The sequence below is a fragment of the Syngnathus typhle genome, linkage group LG10 (genome assembly GCF_033458585.1).
Source record: "Syngnathus typhle isolate RoL2023-S1 ecotype Sweden linkage group LG10, RoL_Styp_1.0, whole genome shotgun sequence".
In the NCBI taxonomy this organism is placed as follows: domain Eukaryota; kingdom Metazoa; phylum Chordata; class Actinopteri; order Syngnathiformes; family Syngnathidae; genus Syngnathus; species Syngnathus typhle.
The window spans coordinates 12,107,464-12,132,137 of NC_083747.1; the positions used below are offsets into that span (position 1 = coordinate 12,107,464).

The window sequence follows — 24,674 nt, forward strand, 5'->3', positions numbered from 1 at the left end:
CCCGTAATTTGTTGCTTATGGAATTGTGCCAACTTGGTGGATGAACTCGCTAATGTGAGCTTGACGGAGGAGAGGGAAGCCACTTTCTGTTTTCCACAAACGGGAGTAGTCCACAAAATAAAACGGAATGCTGAGTGGCCAGCGGGAGTTGCCACGTCGGTGGGATATTTATTTTTGATACAAACGTAAATCAACGTCTGACCTGGCGGCGGAGATGGATTTCTGTAAAAGACCATCCAACACCTGCGTGTTACATATCATCCGCTCAGAGCGCTGGTGCGCGAGACAAGGTGATGACACTCAAGTGTTAACAGACGAGGAGGTTGTCCATCAACGGGCATCTCATTTCCCCAATCACTAACTTTTGTTTCTCGATTGTGCTTTTCCAAAATGCATTTCAATTCATCTCAAATCCAGGTTTTCTTGGAAGAACCTTCCAGACCTTACAGATTCTGCAGACTCGAGGTGCAACACAAACACATATGCAGGAGCCTTTTAGTTTGGATATTTCCACTTTTACAAGGTGTGCTTCATCCTGCCACGCTTGGCCACGTCGGTCTTCTGCGAGCACCTCAGCTATGCACCGATGCTCTCGTCATCTGGAATTAGTCAAAAGAGGAAAGGACAGGACGGGGGCGGGCCGGGCATGTTAGAGCTCATGGAAGCGGGAATCCAACGTCAAATGTGGTGGGGCGGGATGAGGTCACCTCCGTGAATGTGGAAACTGAGTTGTCTCTCTCTCCGTCTCCCGTCTGTCCTCGCTCACTTCCAGAGTTGCTAATTACACCGATCATCGGGACATTCGTCATGGCTACAGAGAACGAGTTCAAGACAAGCCTACTGTAAGGGCATTGTCTCAAGCGAGAAGGGGGAGGGGAGGGGGCGGCAGTGGGAGGTTATACCAGGGCAGCGGTACCGCTTTTGATAAACGCTCCTCTCATTTGATGAGGTCTGCTGATGCAAAAACGGATGAGTCACCATATAAGGAAGTTTCAAAAAGATCATTCCACCTCCTTCGGGTTGACTCAAACTCTCCGATCCTCTTTTGTGTTTTGTTTTTTTTCCTCGTAAAGAAGTTAGTTCCTTCCCAGACACTGCTTGGTCTGTATTTCTTAAGTGGGGCTGCACGCTACTGATTATTAAGGTCAAAACAAGTTTCTTATCTCGTGTGTTTACACATTAAAAGAGTTCAATTTGTGCAGGCGACTTCAAAGATTTGCATCTCAGATCGTCATTCTCCATTGAAATGAATGGAAACGCTATTAATTTGTTCCAACCTTTCCAAAAAACAGTCTATCTATGTAATATGATGACTTCTGGATGCTTTCATAATGGTGTCCGTTTGTATTATTCCAGTCAGTGGGAATGCATGCACTGGCGAAGAAAGAAAAGAGCCCCGCCCCCTTCCTCGTCCCATCATTTTGCTCCTGTGTGTTCCCGCAGGGCCTTGCTTCAGGTGCCCTCCCACTTCTTTCCCAGATTGCAGTTGACCCGTGTTGCAATTATTGCTTCAGTTAAAGCACTAATGATCCGCCTTACCTCATGTGACACATTCTCAAGTATACGGAGGTGTCCGCAGTCCTCTCCCGCGCTCGACTCCGCCCCCTCCCGAGCTCCTACAACTAACTTTGTTGCTCTTCTCTCGACCTTAATGCTATGGATGAACATTTGTCTTCCTCACAAATCTGTGTTTGTGTAATTTTGCCAGGTTGTGGCGCAACATGCCGTGCGGTCACCTTTTAGTTGTTTTACGAGCCGATCGTCCACTCGCCATCGTTTGATGTCATCCGTGTGAAGAGCTTGGGCGTGCATGTGTGTTTTTGTTTAGCTTTACGTGTCCGGTGTAAGGAAAGGCGTTTTGAAGAGAGACGTGACAGCTGCTTTTAAGTGCCCTGGGGGGTAATAAACAGCTCGGGAGGGCTAGTTATTTATCCCTTTTATTAGGGCAGGAGGTACAAGGGGGTGGTGGGGGGGGCTTTATTGGGGTCACACTGTAACTGCACACAGCTGGAGGGCAAAGAAGCAAGATAGTTTGCAAGAAGCTGTTTTAGCATCACTAAATTCCTGACTAACAACCCGCTCTCAAGTCATGAGACGTCTAAGCGAAGCGGCCATCTTTCTTCCCAGCCCGCTTTGCTCTCCTCTCCTCGTTAAGCACATCTGCTGTCAATCGGCCGTGCTTTGTAATCCTCTCGGCATTTCCTGCCACCGCCCGCCTAATCTCGGCTCACTGACCACTTGACCAAGGAGTTCCCTCAAAAAGGGATTTCCACTTCCATCAAGTCACTTAGCGATAAAGTTAGAGAAAGGCGCTTACGCCTCGGCAACCAGGCGGTTGCCAAGCAACCCTTTGGCGGGTTCATTGTTGCTCAGTTGTTGCTCGCAAGTCGTTGTTAGTACAATTTGCTTTGTCTGCTTGACAACAAGCCGCCAGCGGTAAATATCCAAGACGGTGTCAGCTAATTGGCCGTCGACTCTCGAGTCTGCTCTCAACCATCTGGATGTGTTCAGAAGGGGACTTAAAAGGACAAGGGGTCACCAATCCTTAGAAGCTTACCCGACTTCTGTTTCTACGCCCGAGAGATTCCCTACTTGCGTCTCTAAAGCTTTTCTCATCAGTTTTGGCATGTATTCAAATAAAGTACCTTGACTTGATCCGTTACGTTTTCCCAAGTGGAAGCTCCAACGACCAAAACGATTCCTTCTGAGGCATTGATAGATTGAAGTGAAACCACCACAAAAATGCTTCTGAGTCCAGGCAATGTTTTCAAGAACATTGAACAGTTTTTCTTTGAAGAGTCTTCAACGTTTTGTGTCCAAACACAGGGTGCATGAAGGTTAGCACGATTTTCGTTTTACATTTTGGGTGACTTCAACTCTTGTCAATGCGCAAGTCAAGAAGCTCACCAGTGGCTTCTTCCATTAGCTGAGTTCCACCTTCTTCCCAAACTAGCTGCTTCTGCTCCTCTTTCTGTCACAATGACATCATGGCGAGATGTTTTATAGTTTAGCTTGTTCCACTGCCTGAGCTCAACCTCATTCGCTCTAGCTGGCAGCTCTGAAACTGCACCGCTGTATTTTGACAGCGTCTTGAGGGCGCTACTCTGTCTGAAGATGCCAGATGGGGGTGGAGGGGGGGGGGAGTAATGGAAATATTTGCCTACCTGAAACACGCCAAAGGAGAAGTTTTGAGGGAATGTGGCAACGAGACGATTGACAGTGTAAACGGGAGCACAGACGAGTTATTCGAATTGCGCACGTCCGAGCCAAAACTCAAAATAAAATAGCGACCTGTGTCCCATCTGCACAAATTTTGCGAACACTTCAGTATTAAGTCAAAGTTGCTGATTTATTGTTCTCCCATCGGAAACGTTGCTTCATAGCATTGAATGTGGTAGACGTGAAACATAAAGTAACAACCTATGCTAATAAATATCAAATGAAAAGGTCAGCCGGGGGCAAAAAAAAAAAACAGACGCGAGATCGGTGACGACAATTGGAAACGCATACGCAGCAAATAAAAGCCGCACATCTGTCATACAACTATTTCTGTATTTCAAATGGGGAACATTTTCACAAGAGCCAGGAAAAATGGTCAGAGTGCAGGCAAAGACACAAGAGCGAATCCGAGCCTTCCAATATCAACGACCACACTTAAGAAGTTTGCCATCTAATAGCACGCAAATTGAAAAACAAACTGCTCGCTTAAGGTTTGAATTAGCATGAATAAAAAATATCGTTGACTGTTAGCGTTGATAGTGGTGATTTTTCAAGCCAAAACACAAAAGCGAAAAGTATGCATATAGTCTTTATCCTCTATATTGAAAAGAATTAATTGAACATTTTGTGGGAAGAGATTCACTTAACACGCTAATTTGAAGTTTACATTTTGCTTTGTTTGTATAATGTACAATATTCAAGAATTGTAAAAAGTAAAAAAAACAAGCAACAGGAAATAATATTTTGGGCAGGAGGTTGGAGCAGTTCCATGGCATCTTCATTCATTTCAATGGGCCAAGATTGGAGAATTGGAACAAATTCAATTGAAGGCATCACAGAGACGTGAGAAGTGCTCTTGTTCACTGGCGCTCGTAGACTCTGGTACACACCACGTCATCTGCTCGCATGGTCTGCAAAAGAGACACCACAAACGGTTTGATTCCCGCCAGAAAGTGTTTTTCTTCTCTGTCTCTCTTTACCAGCACGAGTTTGCTGTCGTTGGTTATCTCTCGGGTCCAGGAGGTTTTAGGCCCCTCCCCTTTCTGCAGGGTCTGCTCACAGCTGATCTTGCTGTCAGTCTCCCAACGCGGAAAACTCTGAGCGCCGAGAGAAACAAACAGGAGGCGGATTGGTACGATGCGCTGGGCGATGTTGCGGGGAATGTTCCGGTGCATACCGTGCAGGGCCGGCCGTCCACCGTGCTCTCGTTGAACTCCTGTCCCACGGTGAAGGTGATGTGGGTTGTCCGGACCGTGGTGGAGGTCTTGATGGACAGAGTCTCGCCATCCTGCGTGATCTCCACCAAAGGCTTGGACGCCGCCTTCACCGCAATTTTACGCAGCATCACGTTTACGCCTGCAGCAAACGTGGGAGCAAAAATTTTAAAGTGTTTTTTTTTTTTTTTTTTTTAAATCAAGCGATATCATAGAAAAATGCCATCATTGGATTGTCTCATACTCAGGTTGCAGTGCTCATTGCAAGCGCACTTCCTCTTTTGGGAAATCTTCCCCAGTTTTGTTCTGTCCCATCTCAAACCCCAACATGGCCAACAAACAAATATTAATAATGTGACACAAAAGCGACGAGAAGAAAATACAGGTGGGCTCAATGTGACAAATGTTTCCAAGCAAGCAGCTCGAACGCCAATCTCATCTACTGCTTCTGTTGACTTTGTTCTCATCAGGCATGTTCCTCACATCAACCAATCAGCTTTCTCCAGCCTCTCCAATCAGCCTTCTCCAGTCTTGCACAGATGTGTTTTGTTGTCACCTCACTTTGTTTGTTTTGCTTGTGTCAAGTGTGAATCGGGTTGCCATCTTCTTGTCAAGCTTCTCGTGAGTGGTGAGAGTTTGAGGACTTTGTGGAGTTTGTTTGTTGTTGCTGTGGATACACACTTTGGACATTATTCCCGCATGTCACCACCACCTGTCTTTTTTTACCCCCAAGACTTGAGTCATCGTGATTTCGAAACTTGGGTTCAGACAAAGGCCAAAAGCCGCCAAGTATAAATACTTGGGAATGCAACTCAATGAGACACCTCCAAAGGCGAGCGCGGGCTCGAGAAAATAGACGACTATTGATGGCTGTCAAATGTCAAAGCTGAGTTAACCGTGATCAAAGATCTGCAATTAAACATTTAAATAGGGCTGATTTTTTAAATCTGCACTTTTATTCAAATAAATATTTTCTTCTTTTTTTTAATCGAATACTTGGAATATTTGGAAGACTACTGTTTACTTTAACCGGAGTCAAATGTGAATATTGTGAGTGCCCGCCTTCCAGTTGAGTTTCCCACCTCACACGCATTCCCACCTGTCAGCAAGAGTAAATATATACGCAACAAGAAATGCGCAGTGGTTGACAAGGCGGCAGCACGTCGGTACAGTGCGGCCGTTGTCTCGTCCGTGCTTGAGTAGTTGAGCACCTCAATCTTCAATTTTTTATTTTTGCTTTGACTTGGGAGCACAAACTTCAGACGTGTGCGCTGTGTGCTGGGGGCGAACTCAACTTTCTTTATAAGCAACCCTTTGGCAATTAGTGAATAATCGTGACTGAGATTTTTAAAAAGCGACTTCAAGATGTTTACTGTCACTCCCACACAAATGTTGAAACAATACGTAGATAGATAATATAACAATATTCAAAGGCATATATTCTTTATCCTTGTCCAAAAATCACAGCATCTTCGTAGAAGTCATCATCAAGTGTTATACTGCTCCCTGGTGGCCAAGGCAGGCACACCAAAAAGAGCAGCGCAATAAATTGGATTGAAGCATATACTCATGATGGAAAAACTGTTTAATTCTTTACATTATTAAACCAAAAAATAAGCTTGAGACGCGTACCACATTTTGAAAATCACTGCCAGAATTATCAACACTTTTTAAAAATGTTTTTGGGGTGGCGCCAATCAAGTCTCCAAGTGACAGCGAAGAGGGAAAATGTGATGACATCATCTTCCTGTTCCCTCACCATGACTTGTGATAGGTGAGTACTTTTACAATATTTTAGTTGACACTCCTCAAGTGACTGCCATCCCGGCTGACTTTGAGGCAGCTCGCCCGCCGACTGAGTTTTGGGGTCAGAGGTCAGGGGGCGGAGGAAGCCACCGGGTCGGTCGGGCGAGCGTTGCATCGGTGGCCGCTGACAGGTCGCATCCAGCTGCGCTTCGCCACCAGATGGAGATGGGGTCACCGTGTGTAGCTTAAACGCACGTGCTGATTGAGATTTGCGAGGCCACAAGTCAAGGGTCAAATTGCCGTTTGGCTGACAACAGCATTTGGGTTACGGCTACATTGGAGCTCAGAATCGAAGGCCCATTTAAAGCAAAAAGTGGTTTAGGTGCATGGAGGAAGGATGCATACAGCCGCTGGCGCTCGTTCAATTGCTTTAGTAAATCAAATCTGCTTCAACAGATACCAAATATGTTTAGGGCTGCGACTAACCATTATTAAAAGAATGGAGTTAAGCTTTCGTCTTGTCAAAATATTCGATAACTTTTCCATCCCCGTGTATGGGAGAGCATATTTCAAATGAAAAGTGCAAACAATGCAATTGTTTTGACATGGGAGCCAAAAGCTTGCGACCAGCAGGTGCCCCCGCCTCGTCGTTCCCGACTGTCGCTTTGGATCAGGCCGATCCGAGAGCGTCGCGCACTGTACGCGCGTCCCAGCGCGCTTATTGACGAGCGAGCGCGCGCACGCACGCACACACACAATGCGTGTGCTGCGCCACAGGCAGATGTGCCGCCGTTTGTCTCTTTTGTGTTATGGCAGCCCAAACGGGGGCGGGAGTGGGGTGAAGGGGCTTAGTGACGCTGGCCTGGGGCCAAGGTACTTGAATTTTGGAGCGTCTGCAGAATGACAAAGACCCCTGCCTGTGCGTAATAGAGGCCGGTGCACAGACAGGAGATGTAACCTACAAAAACAAAAGAAAAGAAGTGCGGCGGAAGTGGGACGAATTTGCATCACTCACCCAACACTTTTAAGAGCTCCTCAAAGTTCTCCGAACTCTTCATCTCCCAAGTGCCGGAAAAGTCCGGGATTTTACGGTCCATGTTGGTCTTTGGGCTCAGATGGCAACTTGTTTGTGGTCCTCTTATAGCGATGTGCACCTCGTCCTCTTCGGTTCTTCCGTGGTCCTGGTCCTGGACTTCACTGATATCGTCCCTGACCGCCTGTGTGTGCCTGCGCAAATGAAATGTAATTGCGCCGCGGAAAAGGGCATATTCGTGGAGCGGCATGTCCCCGCCCCTTATTAGTCAATCCACACCCCTTTGGACAACCAGATTATCGGCATGGATCCACGTACGGTACATTTATAGAATTACGCTCCCTGTAGGCGGCATGTTTGGAGACGCTTTCCTCTTTTCTGTCTAGATGGGATGTTACGGTGACGTTAGGTGTGGATGTGGTGAGCATGATTTCCAGCTAGTGCAAGTCGGTGGCAGCCTGCTTGACTATTTCACTGGGGCCAAGTTCACCACCCACGATCTTAATGCTGCCGCCATAAAAATAAAGGCGCCGGTAATGGGATACAGCTTCTGGCCGGCACGATGGAATATCAGTTTAAAAGGGAGGCGGGGCTACTGGGAGGTGCTAGACGAGGAAATAAAAAAAAAAAAGGTGGGATCGGTGCAGGTCGCCGATAGCTTTCCTTTGCCTCCCCCCCGCTGCGTCAAAGGGAAGAGTCGCAAGGGGGTGGGGGAGGGGGGATTGTGGAGCAGGGTCAGCGGTGTGGGAGGTAGTTGGACCACGTACGCGCGCGCGCGCACGCAGGCCGCCCATGATGGATGGTGCCGATACAAAGCCGACGTTAAACATTGACTCTTGATGGATGATCCCATCCGCTCCGCTGCATGGCGAATTAGCGCGCGGTAACCCGGGCGACTGCGCGGGGGGGGGTATCTGTCGTGGCGTGGCTCCCCGCTACAAATATACTCGCGCTCCGTGTCAGTCCACACACGCAAGGCGCAATAAAGAAGAGTTACACATGGATAATTGGCTAATTGAAGTCACGCGCCTTTATGCGCGTCCAAACTGTGCCACCTTTTGGTTTGCGCTAGGTGGTAGCTTCTCAATTTGTGCGGATTGCCCAAATACGGCGAAAGAGCGCAAAAGAGCGAGGGCCATATAAGACTTATCCAAGATATTGCAAGAATAAAAGATGTTAAGTTACGACAACAGCGTTTCGAAAACTTCTTAGGAGAACAGTGGTCACGGTCGGCGACGCACTACTGTTGCGCGTTCGGCGGTGCGCTGCAGTTGCGCGATCGGACAAAATTAAGCTCCTTGCGCACTGAGGTCCACTTAAATTTTGGAAAGTACATCAGGACTTTAAAAATATTTTCTGAATTTCAGCGACGGCTTTGTCACAATAATGCAACCAGCGCAGTGCAGTTGCGCGGTGGGCGACGTGTTACGGTTGCGCGTTCGGCGGTGCGCTGCAGTTGCGCAAATGCAAAAATGCTTAAAAAAGGCGTTATTTTTTTGTCTTGAAACGGATTTAAAAAAATTCCATTATTTGTAATGGGAGAAATGGATTCGATATTCTACCGAGTCGCTTCTCGAAACGACTTCTGGAACGGATTGTGGTCAAAAACCAAGGTTTGACTGTATTTTTGCTATTCTTGTTAAAATCACACATGTGAACTGGAAATGACAATAATAACACATGTGAAAGCCAAATTGAGCAAATTGGCTATTTCAGAAGTTTGTGTCATGGTAGCCCTTTGCTTTAATCAGTACCCAGGAAGTAGCTCTCGGTTTAAGAAAGGTCGGTGACCCCTGATGTAGATGGATGTCCTCATTTCAAAACTCAAAATGTTTGTCATTGGCACAGGAAAAATACAATGGCACTGTAACATGACAACGTTTTTGTACAACATCAACTTTAATGTTCTGGTATTATTGTTACAATTTATATTTTAACCGTTTCCCCCAAAATACAACTGTAACCGTGAATGCTAACCGTTAGCTTGCAAATGGGATTTTCCATAGCATGAAGTTCGTGGGCTGTTGTTAAGGCAACCGTAGTTGAACATTTGAGTTTCTTTTGGGAAATTTTCTGCTTTCTGTCTAGTCTCAGGGGCAACTTTGTAGGACAAAAGAGCTCAAGGCCTTGCTTTGCTTCTATTTAGCGCTTTGATGACTCTGTTTCCATCTCGCTCATGCAGCTTGTTTGCCGCGGCGCTCCCTCGCACGGGCCGGACTCCCAAAGTGATGCTCGAGCTTTGAAGGTGACTGAAATGAATGAAAATGTTGGCGTCGGGGAAGAGTCAAATGACCGTGAAGCAGACTGCGAGTGTGTGATGAAGAGCTGCGTAACGTGTGTGTGACGCTGCATGTCGGCGCAACATGACAAAGGGCCGCTCGGCATTCAGGTGCATTCAACCGTGAGCTGCACCCCTCAACCTCATGCATCTTTCTCCCCGGCCGCTTTTCGTCCCCCCCGTCTGGCCTTTGTTCTTTTGTGCCACTCGGACACATTCCTCAAGCACGTTGAGGAGGGCAAAAGCTAAGGGGGGGCGCACTCCGATCTGAAATCTAAAAAAAGAGGCAGAGCATTGGAAACCGGGGACGACGTCTCTTTGGCCGGACTTGATCGAATGTTTTGAGCTTTGAGACCAGTGGAAATGAGATCACCATAACGGGAAAGTTTTTGTCATGGAGCCACTTGACAACGTGAGAGAAGACGTGTGAGCGTCACACTGTCCACGACCTTCTCACCCAGCAGGCCAACAGATATTTGCTCATGTCGGCGCAAATGCGCGTGGAGCTTTAGCACGTTGCTGGAAAATCGTCAAGCTCAAACACGGCGGCGCGGTGTGGCTCTTCACCTTTTGAACTTTCTCATGAGGTCATGTTGCAAAGTGAGAGTGTGGAAAAACATTGTGGAGCTTCCAATCGTCCTGTTTTTCCTCTCGCACAGCATATCGTTTCCTATTTCCGGCCCTCTGCGGAGTGTCACTTAATTTCCCCCTCACGCAATGTGGACAACTCCAGCCCAAAATGAAGGATGACCTTCAGAGGACCAAAGTCGTGGAAGCTCTCCACCAAGGTGTTCCGTAGCTGTTTCTAAAGTCACACTTTGCCGCCATGCTTCACTTCATGGTGCCGATGACCTCAAATGAAAGCACTCAAGCCGACAAGGCAGATGTGAACTTGACCTTGCCTATCTTGCCAACTCCTGGAAGTCATTATCAGCGACCTTTTGGCCTCCTAGGAAACCAGTGGGCTCAATTTCCTGGCAGAAACCATGACCGACTGTATCTTTGTTGCATAATTTACATATGGACCAATGGGGAAGGGGGGAGGGGTCTTTAACTCCTCCAAGAGTGGCTTGGAGATAAGGTGGCATAATGTGGGACAAGAGAAGAAGCACAAAAACGCTGAGACTAAGGTTCTCAATGATGTGGATTTTTGGGACTCCCGCCGTGTCTTTCGTTGATCTCGTGTGTGGACAAACACAACGTCATCAGCAGCATGCTGGACCTTGAGCTGCTATTTTTGGACGTAAAGGGATCCCCGCCGTCTAGCCACGAGCGCTCTTCTGCCAAGTGAAAGGCCAGAGTTACATAAGGCAGAGCTGTGTGCTCCCAGTAAGCCCCTCCCCCCGCCCCTCTCACACGCCAAGACGGAAAACGCGCAAGCAACACGCGACGGAAAGGTCCCAAATTTACAACTTCCAGGGCAGTCTTCAGCCAAGCCGGAACTTTCTTTTTTGCTGAAACAAAAACAAACAAAAAACAAGGTGTAGAGATTCTTCTGTGGTTGTTTTGCTTTTATGCTGAGCGGAGAGGCAGACAGCTGTTGACTCTTGCGGGGCTGCGGCAAGCTGAGACAGAGCGCCGCCTTTTTGCAGCAGGCTGTAAAAACCCAGGGTGGGCTCTGCCTGGAGGCGAGTGAAAGAGTTTGTCTGGTCATGGCCGCCGCGGGCTTGGCGTTGATGCTGGCCGCCTGCGTCCTGTCAGCCCATCGGACACGCGCGGGCAACGACGCTCCCTGCCAGCGATCCAAATGGAACAACGGCTATAACACGTTTATCAGGCGTCACGTCCGCTCGGGGCTGCCCGCCTCTCTTGACCCTGCCGAGTGGAGGAGCTACATCAAGAACAACGGCGGCTGCGATAGACCCACCCAGTCCTTCCTGGACCCCAAAGACCTGGACAGGGTAAGGGCGGTGTGCTCCAGCAGAGGGGGCCAGATCTTCCAAGAGAACCTCTGCATCAGCCGGGAGCGCTTCTCCTTTGTCACGGTGAGGAGCGAGCATGGCACCTGCGGCATCAAGAACGTGCTGCGGGAAAGCAAACATCTGATCCTGGCCTGCGAGGTGCTGGAGAACCAGTGCCTGCCGGTCCACTTTGAGGGAAACCCCCGAAGCGCCAAGCCAGGCAACTATGCCAGAGGCTGCCAGGATCCCGATACCAAAGGACACGCCCCCAGCTTGAAAGCAACCTGGCTGTGGTTCTTTGCCCCCATCTTTGTTGTTATGGGCCTCGCCGGATGAGTCACTGAACTGTTTTGAACATGCTTGTGGAGCCTGTCCCGCCTTCACGTTGCTAATCGTTCTTACATGCAAAGCAGAGCTTCCTTCATCTGCGCCCTGATGTTGTATTGAACGAAAAAACAAATAAAAAGGGAAATGGGCTCAACTCTGCGATCTTGCTGAAACCAAAACTGCAGCGGCCCTCGTCTTTCTTTGAGTGAATATAATTTCACTGACCTTTCATCGTGGCCCGTTGAGAACATCGGGGAAGGCAAATCTAATTTCTGAAAACAAACGATGGGCGACTTTCCACTTGTCTGCTTTTGCTTCTGTCCTCTCACCCAACTTTGCATTTCGTCCAAGCATCATTAGCTGTCTCCGCTTTGCTCTCCGTCGGCGTTCCTCTGGGCTCCTTTGTCATCATTAGCCTCGTGTCACAGAAACCGACACGTGCTTGCTTGCTTGCTTTCCTCTCAATGGCCAGTGACGTCATTTGAAGACGCATCACGTGTGCCTTGAGCTTTTCTTACTCCTACCTCAAACTCGATGATATGGTGTTTTTGCATTGTGCGTTAGCATTAAGCAAGCAAACATTTGTCGGTAATGAAGGTGACCCACGTTTGATTGACCGAACTTGACTTCATTTCACGTTGACGTGCAGACACAAATATGTCTGCACGTTTACGTGCAGACACATAAACATGTCACGCATGCTCAACTGCAACTGCGGAGGAAGCAAAAGTAAGTAACACTCGGTTTACTCAAGAAAGGCGAGAGGAGAATAAAAGAATGAGTGGCGAGTGAGAAGCCAGGCAGGGGGCAAAACGGTTGGACGCGAGAAGAAAAGGAGCAGTCACACAATCGCAAGCAGCCGTGCACTTTTCATGAACTAGGCAGGCTTCAGAAAACGGCCACAACACAAACTGAGGTGACAACGATGGGAACGGACGCTTTGGACGCTTCTCAGCTTTCGCTCACTCCTCGTGTCCTTTTCCATTGCCGTTGGACCTTCAGCCTGCTTGTTAAGATGCGACGGAATGGGCGGCATCCGTCCAGTTATTGATAAAGAAGCCTGTAATTCACCCAAAATTTCAATCAATATTTCAAGCAATTTTTTTTTTTAATTTCTGCTCTCAAACCTGCTGACCTTTCTCTCTTGCTCACCCATAAAAAGCAGCATGTTTTAAGGGGACCCACTTGTAAAAAAAAATGAGCCCCAGAATTAAAAACTTAAAGTGCAAAGAGGTTTCCAAAGTGGAAGGAGGGGGGGGGGGGGGGGAACAAAAGGAACGTGAGTAATCGAGGCGCTTGAGTTGCACGCTGCCCATGCTGAGCCACTCTTCTCTTTCCTTTCTGATAAATGGAAAACGCCGTTGTAAATGTGGGAAGGCTCGGTGGCTCTGAATACGGCCAGGTTGGCCCAAAATTTTCCATTTCATCTCTAAGCAATCAGTAGAAACTTGGATGTAAAATAAAAGCAAATGAGACATCTGAAGTGCTTCTTAAATTTAATTGTGTTGCGCATCTTGAAAATACAATAACAATTCAAAATGACAAAAGACAAATCAGGACAATATGCTACATCAGAAATCTATTGTGTGACTTTATTTCGACTCGCACGTGCCGGTGGGCCGTTCTGCATGCTTCGACGCTCACGTCCCCGAGCAGGCTCATAAAAATACATCGGCTAGATATGGAACATGTCAACATTTCGGTCAGTGCAGTGTGTGCTTGTGCTGAAAGGCAGGATGGAGATGATGGAAAAACGGCGGACTTGAAAAAGGGAGGGGGACCCTGTCGAAAGTATTTCCACAAACAATTCAGGCATGCCAGCAGACATTGCAAGTGGGACAACGAGAGCCAGCAAAGTGACATATTTAAATGCTTTGCGTGCAACCACACAAAATGTTTGCCACCATTATTCGGTGGAGGCATTCATGACTTAATCCTCGTGATTTCCTTCCCGCACTTTCTTCTAAAACTGTTTTTCCCGTCGTGGACGAGTTCTGGCATCTTTCTGCACGGTTAGGGCTCGCTTTGTGCAGACGAGCGCTCCTCGAGCTTTTCTGCTTGACTGGTGCAGTTGAGAACCATCTCTTGCTGTTTATCGTTTGCTTTCTCGGGCTGCTTCATCCTGAAAGAGCAAAAGCAAAGTGTCACACTTGACAGAGTAGTTTGAAAGGTTGACCAGTAGAGGTCCCTCTTGGGCAAAGAATGCAAGGAGAAGTGTCCTGGTTGGTGTAGGGTGATTACGGTGGACGTTATTTTATGGAGAAGAAAATGAGATGATTAGTTATTAGTGAAAATTGGATGAGTAAGCGAGGGTACAAGGAAATAAATGTTTTTTCATGATAGCGGCTGGTGCCCAGTCCAGGATGCCCCTGCCGAGCCGAACCTAACCCCAGCCCCACCCAAAAGCCTGAGGGAACCCTTTCCAGATTGGTTAAGGTCTGGGATTGTTCCATCGCTATTGGTGTTATTAGCCAAAGAAAAGATAAATGGGCAGTTAAAGCAAAGAGAAGTTTTCAGTTGAAAGGGAATCAATGCAGCCTCTTTGGTCAACCTTTGGATCGGAGCTGGCCGGTTATTGGTAAGGACGTCCCAGCTAGAGGTAGAGCTGTCAGATCACAAGAAAGAAATATCATTGATTTGATCCAAGCACAAGATGTTATTAGTCACAACTGATTGGATTGGATTAGATTGGAATTGATCATTTGAGGTGCTGTGTTATCTGATGGATGTGAGTTTCCAAAGACATGGACACCGTTGTCATCTCTTTGGCAGTACGTTTGCCCACTCAGTTCTGAAGCATTTGGCGAAAGACAAGGAGAACCCATCCTGAAATTCTCACATCCGTGATGGTTCTCCATCACCTGATTTGGACATCAATAAACTCCAATGCATTTGAAATGGTGCCTGTTGAGAGCCCAAAAGTTGGTGCCAGTTGTGTCCATGTCCCAATACTTCTGGACCTGTGTGAAACTCCAATCAGCTTTTAAAGCCACTTGGATTCCAACCTCCTCAATTTCGCCGCTTCTTTCGAGTCCAAGTCGTAATTTGGCGAGCAGTACTGGGCACGAGTGGTGTTATTGCGACAGGGCAAAGAGGATCAGATTATCTTCAGCGCTAATCTCGGGCTCACTTTCTCTTGTGTTTCACTTTTATGGAGCAATCCCAGCAAGCCGATTATATATTGATTGAATTTATTTCTTAGATCCCAACCAACACAAAGATTGTCCGCTCCCACGCAACCATGTGATGGCTTGCGTGGTGCATTTTGCTCATCTTTCCTTTGGCGCGCGCAGGTGTTAACGTCAATGTCGGCGAAAGCGCGGAAAGTAGCTTAGCCCGATGGAATGCGGCCATCATTAGCGTGAGAGATTCCTTGTGCTGCGGCTTGGACAGGTCAAACGTCCGTTGACTGTTTTGGAACCGCGAAACAAAATAGCAAGCACAGAAATAACCCATCGGCAGATGTTGATTTGGCCTCTGACGACGTCGCTTCCATCGACCGCATAAGGGCGGCTCCTCCGAAATGGCCTCCGCAATTCAGACGGCCGCTCGGTCCCAAATTTCATCCGTGTCAATATATGGTCGGGTTCTAATCGTCACCGTGATGCTGTCTTCACGGTTCCCCCCAAGTACAGCGATGGCTTGAGATGGACGTTTAAGTCATACCACTTCATAATATTGTACTTAAAAACATTATTATGAAATCATCAAAAAGAAAAAGAACTTAACAACTCTGAGCTTGTCGATACGGCGCTAATATTAGTTGTTTTAGGCAGAGGATAAAGAATTTATGACAGTAATTACTGTAATAGAAGCTGCTTAAAGGGTTAAGGCATTAGCATTTGGGCATTAGCATTTGGCGAGCAGCCTGAAAGGCTGGTTGTTTTAAACACGCAAGGTCTCGTTTTTGCCATTTTGTTTAGTTTTTGAGGAAAGGTCAGCTGAAAATTGAGCGGAGTGACTCGTATCTCAAGGCAGCGCTGTCTTTTTTCGGATTAGAAGAGCGCTGAAAGACATCTGTCAACCCAAAGGGGAAGGTGACAAAAAGACGACTTGTGGTCTCCTTGTCGGCGATGTGCGCCACCTGTTCACCGCGACCCTTTCACGGCGAAGGTAAGCGAAAAATCTGCCAAGAGACGGAAAAGTTAAAACGGTCGCGGTGGGATGGCGGCCAAGTGGCACTTGGCTGTTTTCAAGAGCCATCCGGAGCCACGAGGCGCGCCGGCGCGCCATCTTACCGGACGGTCTTGATGATAAAGCGGACGATGACTGCCAGGCCCACGCAGCCGCACATGATGCCAATCACGATGGCGGTGACTTCACCTGCAGGCAACGAGGCGAGAAAAGCTCAGGCGGGGGAAACCCTGCCACGCAATCGTGGGCCTTACCTGAAGAGAGCTCCTTGCCCGACTCTGCAACAAAGAGAGGAAGGCATCATTCATTTCGAATTGAAGGCCTTGTCTACGTTTTGGCCCTTCCACTTCAATCACTCTGCACAAATGCTTTCATTTTTTGTCTCAGAGTCAGCCCGGTTCCTCACTTGTCCCACTTTCTTGTGAAAACAATGAAGTCATTGTTTGTTTTTTGCCAAATCCCGTCTTTTTACCGCTAATCGGCTCACAAAGAAACGCGGTTCTTCTTGCCGCCTTTCCCGACCGCTCCTCGCCTTTGATATTGCCACATTTCAGTTTTTTTTCCTCTGTCGATGCCGGGAGACGTGACAAAACATGCTCCCCTTAATGATCCCACGTGTCACCTGCTGTGAAGGAAGCAAATATCACTCTGTGGTTGAGCGGCTGCGTGGCACGATAGTTGTCCTGCAGCAGCATCCGGTCCGGATGTTCTGCTCGACTGGAGTACAAGAGGGTCTCCATCTTCAACAGCTGCAGAAGACACACTGTTGCAGTCAACCAAAAAGTAAGTTTTGCTTTTCTTCTTGTTCTGCCTGTTAATAATACAACTTTTTGGCCTGTCCAATCTTTTTAGGGGGGGGTATCTTCCAATACAGACAGTATTGGTGATACTTTTCATTTTTAATTTCATTAATAATTAATTTTAACTTAATGGATTTTTAATTTTATTTTAATTTTTTTAAGTATTTTTAATTTCATTTTAATTTACTTTTTATCTTTAATTTTAGTTTTGATTAATTTGTAATTTAATTCAATTTTAATTCTATGTTTCTATATCTAATATCGTAGACGTGTGCAGTGTTGGGACTTGTTTCAGCAATATATTTGTCAAGTGGAAATGGCTAAAACCGGTCTCTCATCTGTTGCGATTGCCTGGAGAGAAGTCGGTTGCGAACGTCTGCAGGTGTCAGGCTCACCTGAGCCTTGGAGATTTGAACCCTCTCGTGGAACAGAGTCCAGATCACGGTCTGGTAGCACGGCGGCGTGGTCAGGGAGCCGTTGTAGCGATAGTAGCGACCCAGGTCGGTAGGGAGCAGCGACTGAACGTCAAAGGCTGGGATCAACACTTTCTGGTCTTGTGGTGGGGAACAAAAGCAGTTAGAATCTGGGCGACAACCACGAGCTATTCCCAAATCGCAAAAAAATGATAGTATGGTTAATTTAATTTGATGCCATCTTACAACATTGCCCTTCAAAATCTCAACTCACATATCATGCATAGAGGGACTCATAATACTGCCGCACTGATAACAGAGAGGAGCTGAGCCTCCAGTACTGTACAACATATTGTGCTGCCCCCTGGTGACCAATGCATGAGTAACACAAGTAAAGGAGAAAGTGTGACAACAGTTTTTTTATGTCTTGGCAAAAAGACAACACTCCACTCCTTGGCCCTACCTGCGTGTCTGACGCGGCTCAGGTAGTTGATGATGTTGTTGAAGGACGGGTTGGTCTCCTCGCCTGTCTGAAGCACATCAAGGGCAGCGATCAGCAAGTGCGGCCAGTTTGCAGCCAGGTGGTTGAGCAGGGCTTGCGCGTTACCACAATGAGAATTCCCAGCACCGCCAAGCCGTTCCTTTGCGTCATGGCGACAGATGCGTTGGGATAGAGCTCCGAGTTGAAGTGCACCACGTGCAGCTGCAACAGGACGCAAGTTTTCATGGGGTTGGTGAACTGCTGACAATGCGTGCTGAAGAACGGTCTTTAGGTTCCCTCCGGTCGGTGGCCATGCGGTTACAATTCGGCGCCTACCTCCGCCTCTGCGCTCTGACCGTTGATGGTGTGTTCACTGCCCCCGGAGCTCGGGCCGCCGCTGCCCCAGTGAAGGTGCATCTGTACGGCTGAGAAGAGCCAGGGCAGCCCCCCCAGGCTCATCCAGTCTGGCAGCTCGATCACAGCTGGGGGCGGGAGGGAAATGTTCACCTAACATTGCGGGAGGGGGGCTCCCGTGGTTACCTGTGTGTCCATTGTTGTAGAGCGTGAAGGGTCTGTTGTCGTGCTGACTGTAGCCCAGCGGGGTGAGGGGGCTCAAGTCGGGGTCATATTTAGTTTGGCTGGTCACCACGTCAACGGGAGACTGAGAGGAACCGCCGCACTCGGGGAAATGTTCCGACCACTCCGACTGCCCCACCATGCCTTCAGCGGGGAACATGAGCTTCGTTATTTAGCCTGACGACAGGCTGGATGGTCTCCCTGCTGCGCTTTACAACGAAATAGATCCGAAACGTCATGAAGAGATCATCGTTCCCCTATTTGCCCCTAAGCAGCACCGCCGCTCGTCGTCTCGGAGGTCTCTATGGTAACCTGGGGCTGAAAACTCTCACCCCCATCGTGCATCGGCTACACGCACACGCACGGTGATTCACGTAGACAAAAAGTGACAGTGGACAGATCGCAAATTTTTGCCGTCTGACATGACGCTGTTCTTTCGTGTGAGAAAAGGCAATTGTTTGTTTTTTTCCACTTCAACTAACAAGCGAGCTTGAGGCCACATCGCGCGCGGCCGTTATTCAAGCGAGCACCATAACAATCACTTGTCATAATGCGGCCCAAAATCCAGGCGGCCCCTCTTCAAGAGGCCCCCCACCGCATAATGCAGGTTGTGTTCAGATACTAATTGTTTGCCCATGTTAGCATTAAGCTAGTAAGGGCTATGTGGTTGTTTTAACTGCGCAAAGTGCAGTTATCTTAGTTTGACTGCCAACTTCAACTGGGAGTGGCAGTACACAACTTGATGCCTTCATTTTTGAGGAACTTGTGAAGTGAGTCGAGTCACCTGCAACGCCACAGCGCTCGCATCTTGCTCGCTCAAAGCAGGATTGCTGCCACAGAAGAGAAAAACTTGCAATCGGCTGAAAGGTGTTTACCTTCAAGTCTACTATTTCCACACAGCTCCTACCCGGAATATATATATCAAGCTGATGAAGTAGGTTTTGTAGTAACAGTGCATTTTTTGAATGCAGATGTGCCTTGTCGGAAGCAGGAAGGCGTCCGGGTCCGCCCCAAGTTGAAACCTGCTTGAATAGAAACCATTCGCTGTCTGGTACTGGTATCGCCAATGCACAAAGTGCACTGCCCCCCCCCCCCCGATGCACCCCATTCGTACCCGCTCTACCATTGTCCATAGCATAGGCATGCTCAGTGTGGGTCTGCAGCACAATAACCTGTGTGTTGATTGTGCGCCGCAACAATACACCACGCAACTGGGGAGGCTTCGGCCCGGCCTGTCTCCATCTCTTGCTCTCTTGCTCTGGCCCGCCAGCGCCATCGTCATGCACTTGCCTCTCTCTTCATTTGGCAATTTTGCCCCGGAATCCTTGCTACCCCCTTGCAGACCTCCATCATCTCTGTGTGAGCACTGCGCTCACGCCAGCCTGACCAACTGGAACTAACACGTGCGGAGAGGCAAGGAGAGGGGCAACAGAGGGAGAAAAGGCGGGGACAATCGAACACGCACACAAAAGCAGGCCAACCATGTTTTGGATAGTCATGAGATGGAAGCCTCGCATCTTCATATTGGGTGACTTGAAACTAGATTTAGTGGTGGTTTTGCTCTGGCCCGTGGGCCAAGTGTGAGCATTTAACAAGGCCTGCCGTGCAATACTGACCAGCGTAACCCCAAAGCCCCCCAAAAATCTTTTTTGCTATTAGAAGGTTTAAGAATGTTAACCACCACTGCTGTGGGGATGTCACCAACATATTTGTGGCCATGCAAAAAGAATAATCACTAATGACAGAATTCCCACCTTGGTTTCAAACTAAAATTTCCTAAACCTCGCGTCAATCGAGCAGCCCGGATGACAAAACAGCTTTTGTAAAACCATCTCAAAACACAAAAAAACATTCTTACTTACCAGTGTAGGTCCAGCTTGTGTCCTCTGGAAAACACAAGAGTGAGACCTCTTTTCAACTTGTTTTATAATCATTCAAGTCTCACAACAAAAACTCCTCCAACCCGCAGACGGAGTTTGCGGCTGCACTGCGACTACTGTACAACACATCTCTCAGCAACACATTTCATAAATGCAACAAAAAAAGAACCTCAGCTCACCCGGTGCTGATTATTATGTAAATGAAATACTTACCGGCAGCTGCCCACTGGAGGCCGGGCAGCAAAAGCAGCACAAAAGGAGCCACAGAGTCCATGGAAGCCCACACACACACACATACACACACAACACTGCCAAACGCACAACGGTGGACGGAGGGATGAGGAGTGAAGTGAGAGAGCGAGGGGGACAGAAAGGGACACGGAGGGAGAGAACAAGCGACGAGAGAGAGAGCAAGCGAGAGAGCGGGCGAAGGGGGAGAGCGGCCCGCCGGGTACGGCGAGCCCACCTGCCCACTGCTCCCTTGAGTGGGCAGCGGATGGATACAGGCCGGCTTATGGGGTCCTTGAACAGGTGCTGAAGTGAGCTAAGTTGCAAGCACCAAGTGGCCAAGGATAATTCAGTGACACAATGATAGTTATCATTCAAGAGGGTATAATTGTTTCCTGGAAATACATTTCTGCATCCTAACTGTCTACATTGTTACGCCACCGTTTGTGTTCGAGCATCCGTTGTTTCTAAAACCACAGCGCTCAGTGCTAAGCATTAGCGTGTCATTGGCATTGTTTGTTAGCATTAAGATGAGCAGACTTTCATAATACAATGTTCTCAAGCACATCTATTGCTCGCTTTCTGTTTAGTTTGACAGTAAACTTCATCTGGGAGTGGCATAGTCCTTCAAATTTGGTTCAGTTATTAACGATTACTGTAGCTGTGATATGACAAATTTCTCTTCACTTTATAGGTAAGCCAACAAAACGTAGGCAAATGGACGATGGGGAACACCTAAATCCATGTCATCCATTTCTAGTCTTTTCACCAAGGCTTCACTGGAGGGTAAGAACATTTTGCAAACTTTGCATAATGTCATTCTATTCTGAATTGTTTAGTGTTTACACCTAGCTTAAAATGCCACCTAAAGAGTTCTCAAATGTTTTATGTTGGAAACAAATGTATCAATTTTTACAGTTTTAAGCCGTCAATCAGCGTCACGTATTTCATTGTTTATACTGTATTCAATTTGAAACAAACACAAATAATTCTAACTGTATACAAAAATATTTAACACAAGCATTGGGGAGAATAAAATGGAATATGTGCCTCCAGAACAGTGCAACATGCATTAAAAAATGTTTTGCATCAAGAGAATATGATCATACATACAAATCTGTCATGTATATTTCGGAAGTATAAAGATATTAAATAATAAATACTATTTCCTTTTATAGGAAGCCCAACACACACACACACACACACACGCACGCACACACACACACACACACGAATGTCAAATTGTGCTTGATAACAGTCAGAGATATTCGTGTTTGTGCTTTACAATTGTTTTACACCTGCACTGCGTCATGCTGCTGGGACCTGTTTCTAATATTTTGCTCACCTGTTTCTACTACTACTACAATTCTCTTGCACATACTCGCATGGGCATGTGTCGTTGCTTATCTTCAGCGTGCTTCTGATCACTTTGGTAACAGTTGCATAATAAAGCAATGGCACACTGCCCGTTGATTGGCTGTGTGGACCTTTGCCACTAGGGGGAGCCATCACCACACTAGATCGCTCATCAGTGTTATTTCCATCCATCCATCCATTTTCTGAACGGCTTAGTCCCCACGGGGGTCGCGGGCGTGCTGGAGCCTATCCCAGCCGTCATCGGGCAGTAGGCGGGGGACACCCTGAACCGGTTGCCAGCCAATCGCAGGGCACACAGAGACAAATAACCATTTGCACTCACACTTAGGGACAATTTGGAGTCTTCAATTGGCCTACCAAACATGTTTTTGGGATGTGGGAAGAAACCGGAGTGCCTGGAGAAAACCCACGCGGGACCGGGGAGAACATGCAAACTCCACACAGGGAATCGAACCCGCACCCTCCTAACTGCGAGGGGGACGTGCTACCCAGTGCCCCACCGAGCCGCCAGTTTTGTTTCGTGTAATAAAAAAAAAAAGTCATTCCATCCTTGGGTGCTTGTAAATATGTCAACATTACCACCGACCACTGTAAACGTGTGAGCTGTTTTTGTCATTTCTATAAAATATATTGTGACTGTTTGTCGACAAGATTTGTAATAATTCTTGTCACGTGTCTTGCCGTCACGCCCGAGTTGCTGTCGGCGTGCGTGCGCGTGCTCGTGCCGCGACCTGCCTGCTGGAACGTGCGGAAACGCCTCAGCCAAATTATGCAACATTGGCCTCCCCTGCCGTCCGCCCATTGGTCGCTCCGTTCTCCTTCTGGAGGCGTGGAAAAGGCGGCTAGGCACGCTATTGGCCAGCTCCTCTGCAATGCACGTCCACTGTTTTCATTCATAGAAACCGCCGAGGGAGCTCCTCGCCGAAATTTTAAAATATAGAATGGGGGGCCAAAGTGAGATGTTGAATGTGAGTTTTGTACTGTCATCATAAAGATAATTTAAATTTATATTTACATGCATATTCCGCCGTAATGCTATTCGGACTGTGGTGCCTCTCGTCACACATTCGACATGTATAATCGAAGTGTCCAGTGAGTGTTGAAAAACGCAACGCGAGTATAACCCAAGGCTTCATGACCTCGAGTGCCAAAAACATTGCCTCATCACTCGTCCACAGATGCAGACGAGTCAGCAATGGCACTCACTGCTCCATTTTGTCATGTCAAGCAGCACAATGATGAATGTAATGGTGGAAAAGTTGGTCCTTGTGTGCCTTGTGTGTGTGTGGATACTCGGCTTGTCTTAAAAAAGCAAAACACACACGCAGAGTTAATCCTTTAATGCCGGCCGGAATGAGATCTCGTGAGGTGTGCGGCTGGCGAGCGAGTCCAAACCGCAGGCGCATGTCGAAAATGTCAGTTGTCTCCGCAATTACTTTCAAATTTCCTTAAACTTAACGTGATCATCAACCACTGGCTCAGGACCCAATGCTTTTGGATTTGTTGTGGCTGGGTCGTAGACCGCTAACCCAAAATAGACGTGCGCATGCTTAATTGATGACTGCCGGTTAACGACGGTATTTTTCATTCGACTGCGGTCGAGGCCTTGTTGTGAATCGAAGGGCGCCCGGCGACTTAAGTCCAACGGATCCTAATCTCATTCCCGGCCAGCGCAAGACTTGCGAAGGCTCCCCGGGGAGTGGTTAGGCTAATCATTTGACTTGATTTGCGGGCTGCGCTATGTGCGCACGCACGCATGTGGAAAGGCAACAAGCTCTGGCTTAACTGGTCTCTCTAGTTGCCAGGCCATTATTGATGGAGAACGTGCAAGCAAGCGAGCGAGCCAGTGCAGAATGCAGGTGGGGGATGGGAGAGATGGGGGAAGGGCAACTGCAGAGATGGAAATGATAGGGGTGGTCTTCACAAGCCATGAACACCAAGCAGGTTCACTGGGTTCATGTGTTGCTGAGGAATGCCGGAGGGGGATGGGCTGGGCTTTTTCTGCTATTGACCTGCTCAGTGTATCTGCAAACAGACCCCCCCACACCACCACCATCACCTCACCCCTTTCCCCAGGTTTACTATTAGTAAAGGTTAACTATATGCTTGCTGACACTACTTGAGGCTGCTTTGCCTCTGCTCTTCTCTTTTATGGTGACAACCCTCCCCCCATGCTCATGATCAATGGTAAGTATTGTCAAGTGTGAGGATACGGTGTTTGCTTGCGCGCGTGCGCCCTGAGGAGAGGGTCAGAGGGTTCACATGTATGTTGCGTATAGTGGGGGTGGCTGACCTGGCCCATTTCACAAGGCACCACTCTTCACTCATTCTCTGTGCATAACATGTGAACAACACTCGTGAGCAGAGCCTTCACGATGACAGGCTTGCTAGCAGAGGAGCGGAAGTGGCAGTAGACTGACTGAGCGACTCACTGGACGGGTGGCCAGCATGTGCCACTGAGCAAACAGGAGAGAGAAAGAAACTTGCAAATGAAATTCTATCAGTACACCCAACACAGAAGCTGTAAATTCCAAACTCTACCGAGTCATATTACTACCGTGGTGCTCCCCTAAAGCCATGACCAGGTTGGCCCAACCTGAGCAACAAAAACTGAAATCAAGTGTTGATAAATCAATAGCAAGTCAAGTCACTCGTCTGATGCTCGAACTTCCCCTCCAAGCGTTGGCAAGGTGTTATGTTGAACGCTGGCCTCGGCTAACACTTGCATAGTTAGCAGTGTTGCCTGGAGACAGACACGGCAACGTCAACGCAAACGACGGCCGCTCTTTTGCTCGACAGACAGCGCTTCGTGACGACGAACGCTGATGGAGCTGCTGTGCATCTTTTCGTGAAACTGCGATTGGGTTCAGTGTATGGGATGGACGATAGAGCGCATGGTGGCTTTGTGGATGGAAGTGGAAGGATGAATGAATGACTAGATCATTGGTTCTTAACCTTGTTGGAGGTACCGAACCACACCAGTATCATACGGGCGTTCACCGGACCGGAATTTGAAAAAAAAACTTTTTTTTTTTTCAAATTCAAGACATCAACGTTTATTACTGGT

At 47.9% G+C, this 24,674-nt stretch overlaps 2 protein-coding genes across 2 annotated transcripts; both read right to left on the minus strand.

The window, feature by feature from the left end:
• Window positions 1–3,330: 3,330 nt before the first annotated feature.
• crabp2a (cellular retinoic acid binding protein 2, a) lies at window positions 3,331–7,477 on the minus strand. Its single transcript, XM_061289661.1, has 4 exons — window positions 7,195–7,477; window positions 4,397–4,575; window positions 4,200–4,316; window positions 3,331–4,130 (listed from the first exon to the last, which is right to left on the minus strand). The coding sequence occupies exons 1-4, from the start codon at window positions 7,460–7,462 to the stop codon at window positions 4,080–4,082; spliced, it is 615 nt and encodes a 204-aa protein (XP_061145645.1). The 5' UTR covers window positions 7,463–7,477; the 3' UTR covers window positions 3,331–4,079.
• A 5,720-nt stretch (window positions 7,478–13,197) lies between these two features.
• ca14 (carbonic anhydrase XIV) lies at window positions 13,198–20,335 on the minus strand. The gene is made up of 13 exons (XM_061289678.1): window positions 20,216–20,335; window positions 19,985–20,008; window positions 18,087–18,266; window positions 17,883–18,028; window positions 17,673–17,768; window positions 17,529–17,595; window positions 17,048–17,205; window positions 16,475–16,601; window positions 16,107–16,130; window positions 15,957–16,041; window positions 15,803–15,844; window positions 14,270–14,323; window positions 13,198–13,840 (listed from the first exon to the last, which is right to left on the minus strand). The coding sequence occupies exons 1-13, from the start codon at window positions 20,274–20,276 to the stop codon at window positions 13,732–13,734; spliced, it is 1,173 nt and encodes a 390-aa protein (XP_061145662.1). The 5' UTR covers window positions 20,277–20,335; the 3' UTR covers window positions 13,198–13,731.
• Between the last annotated feature and the right edge of the window lie 4,339 nt (window positions 20,336–24,674).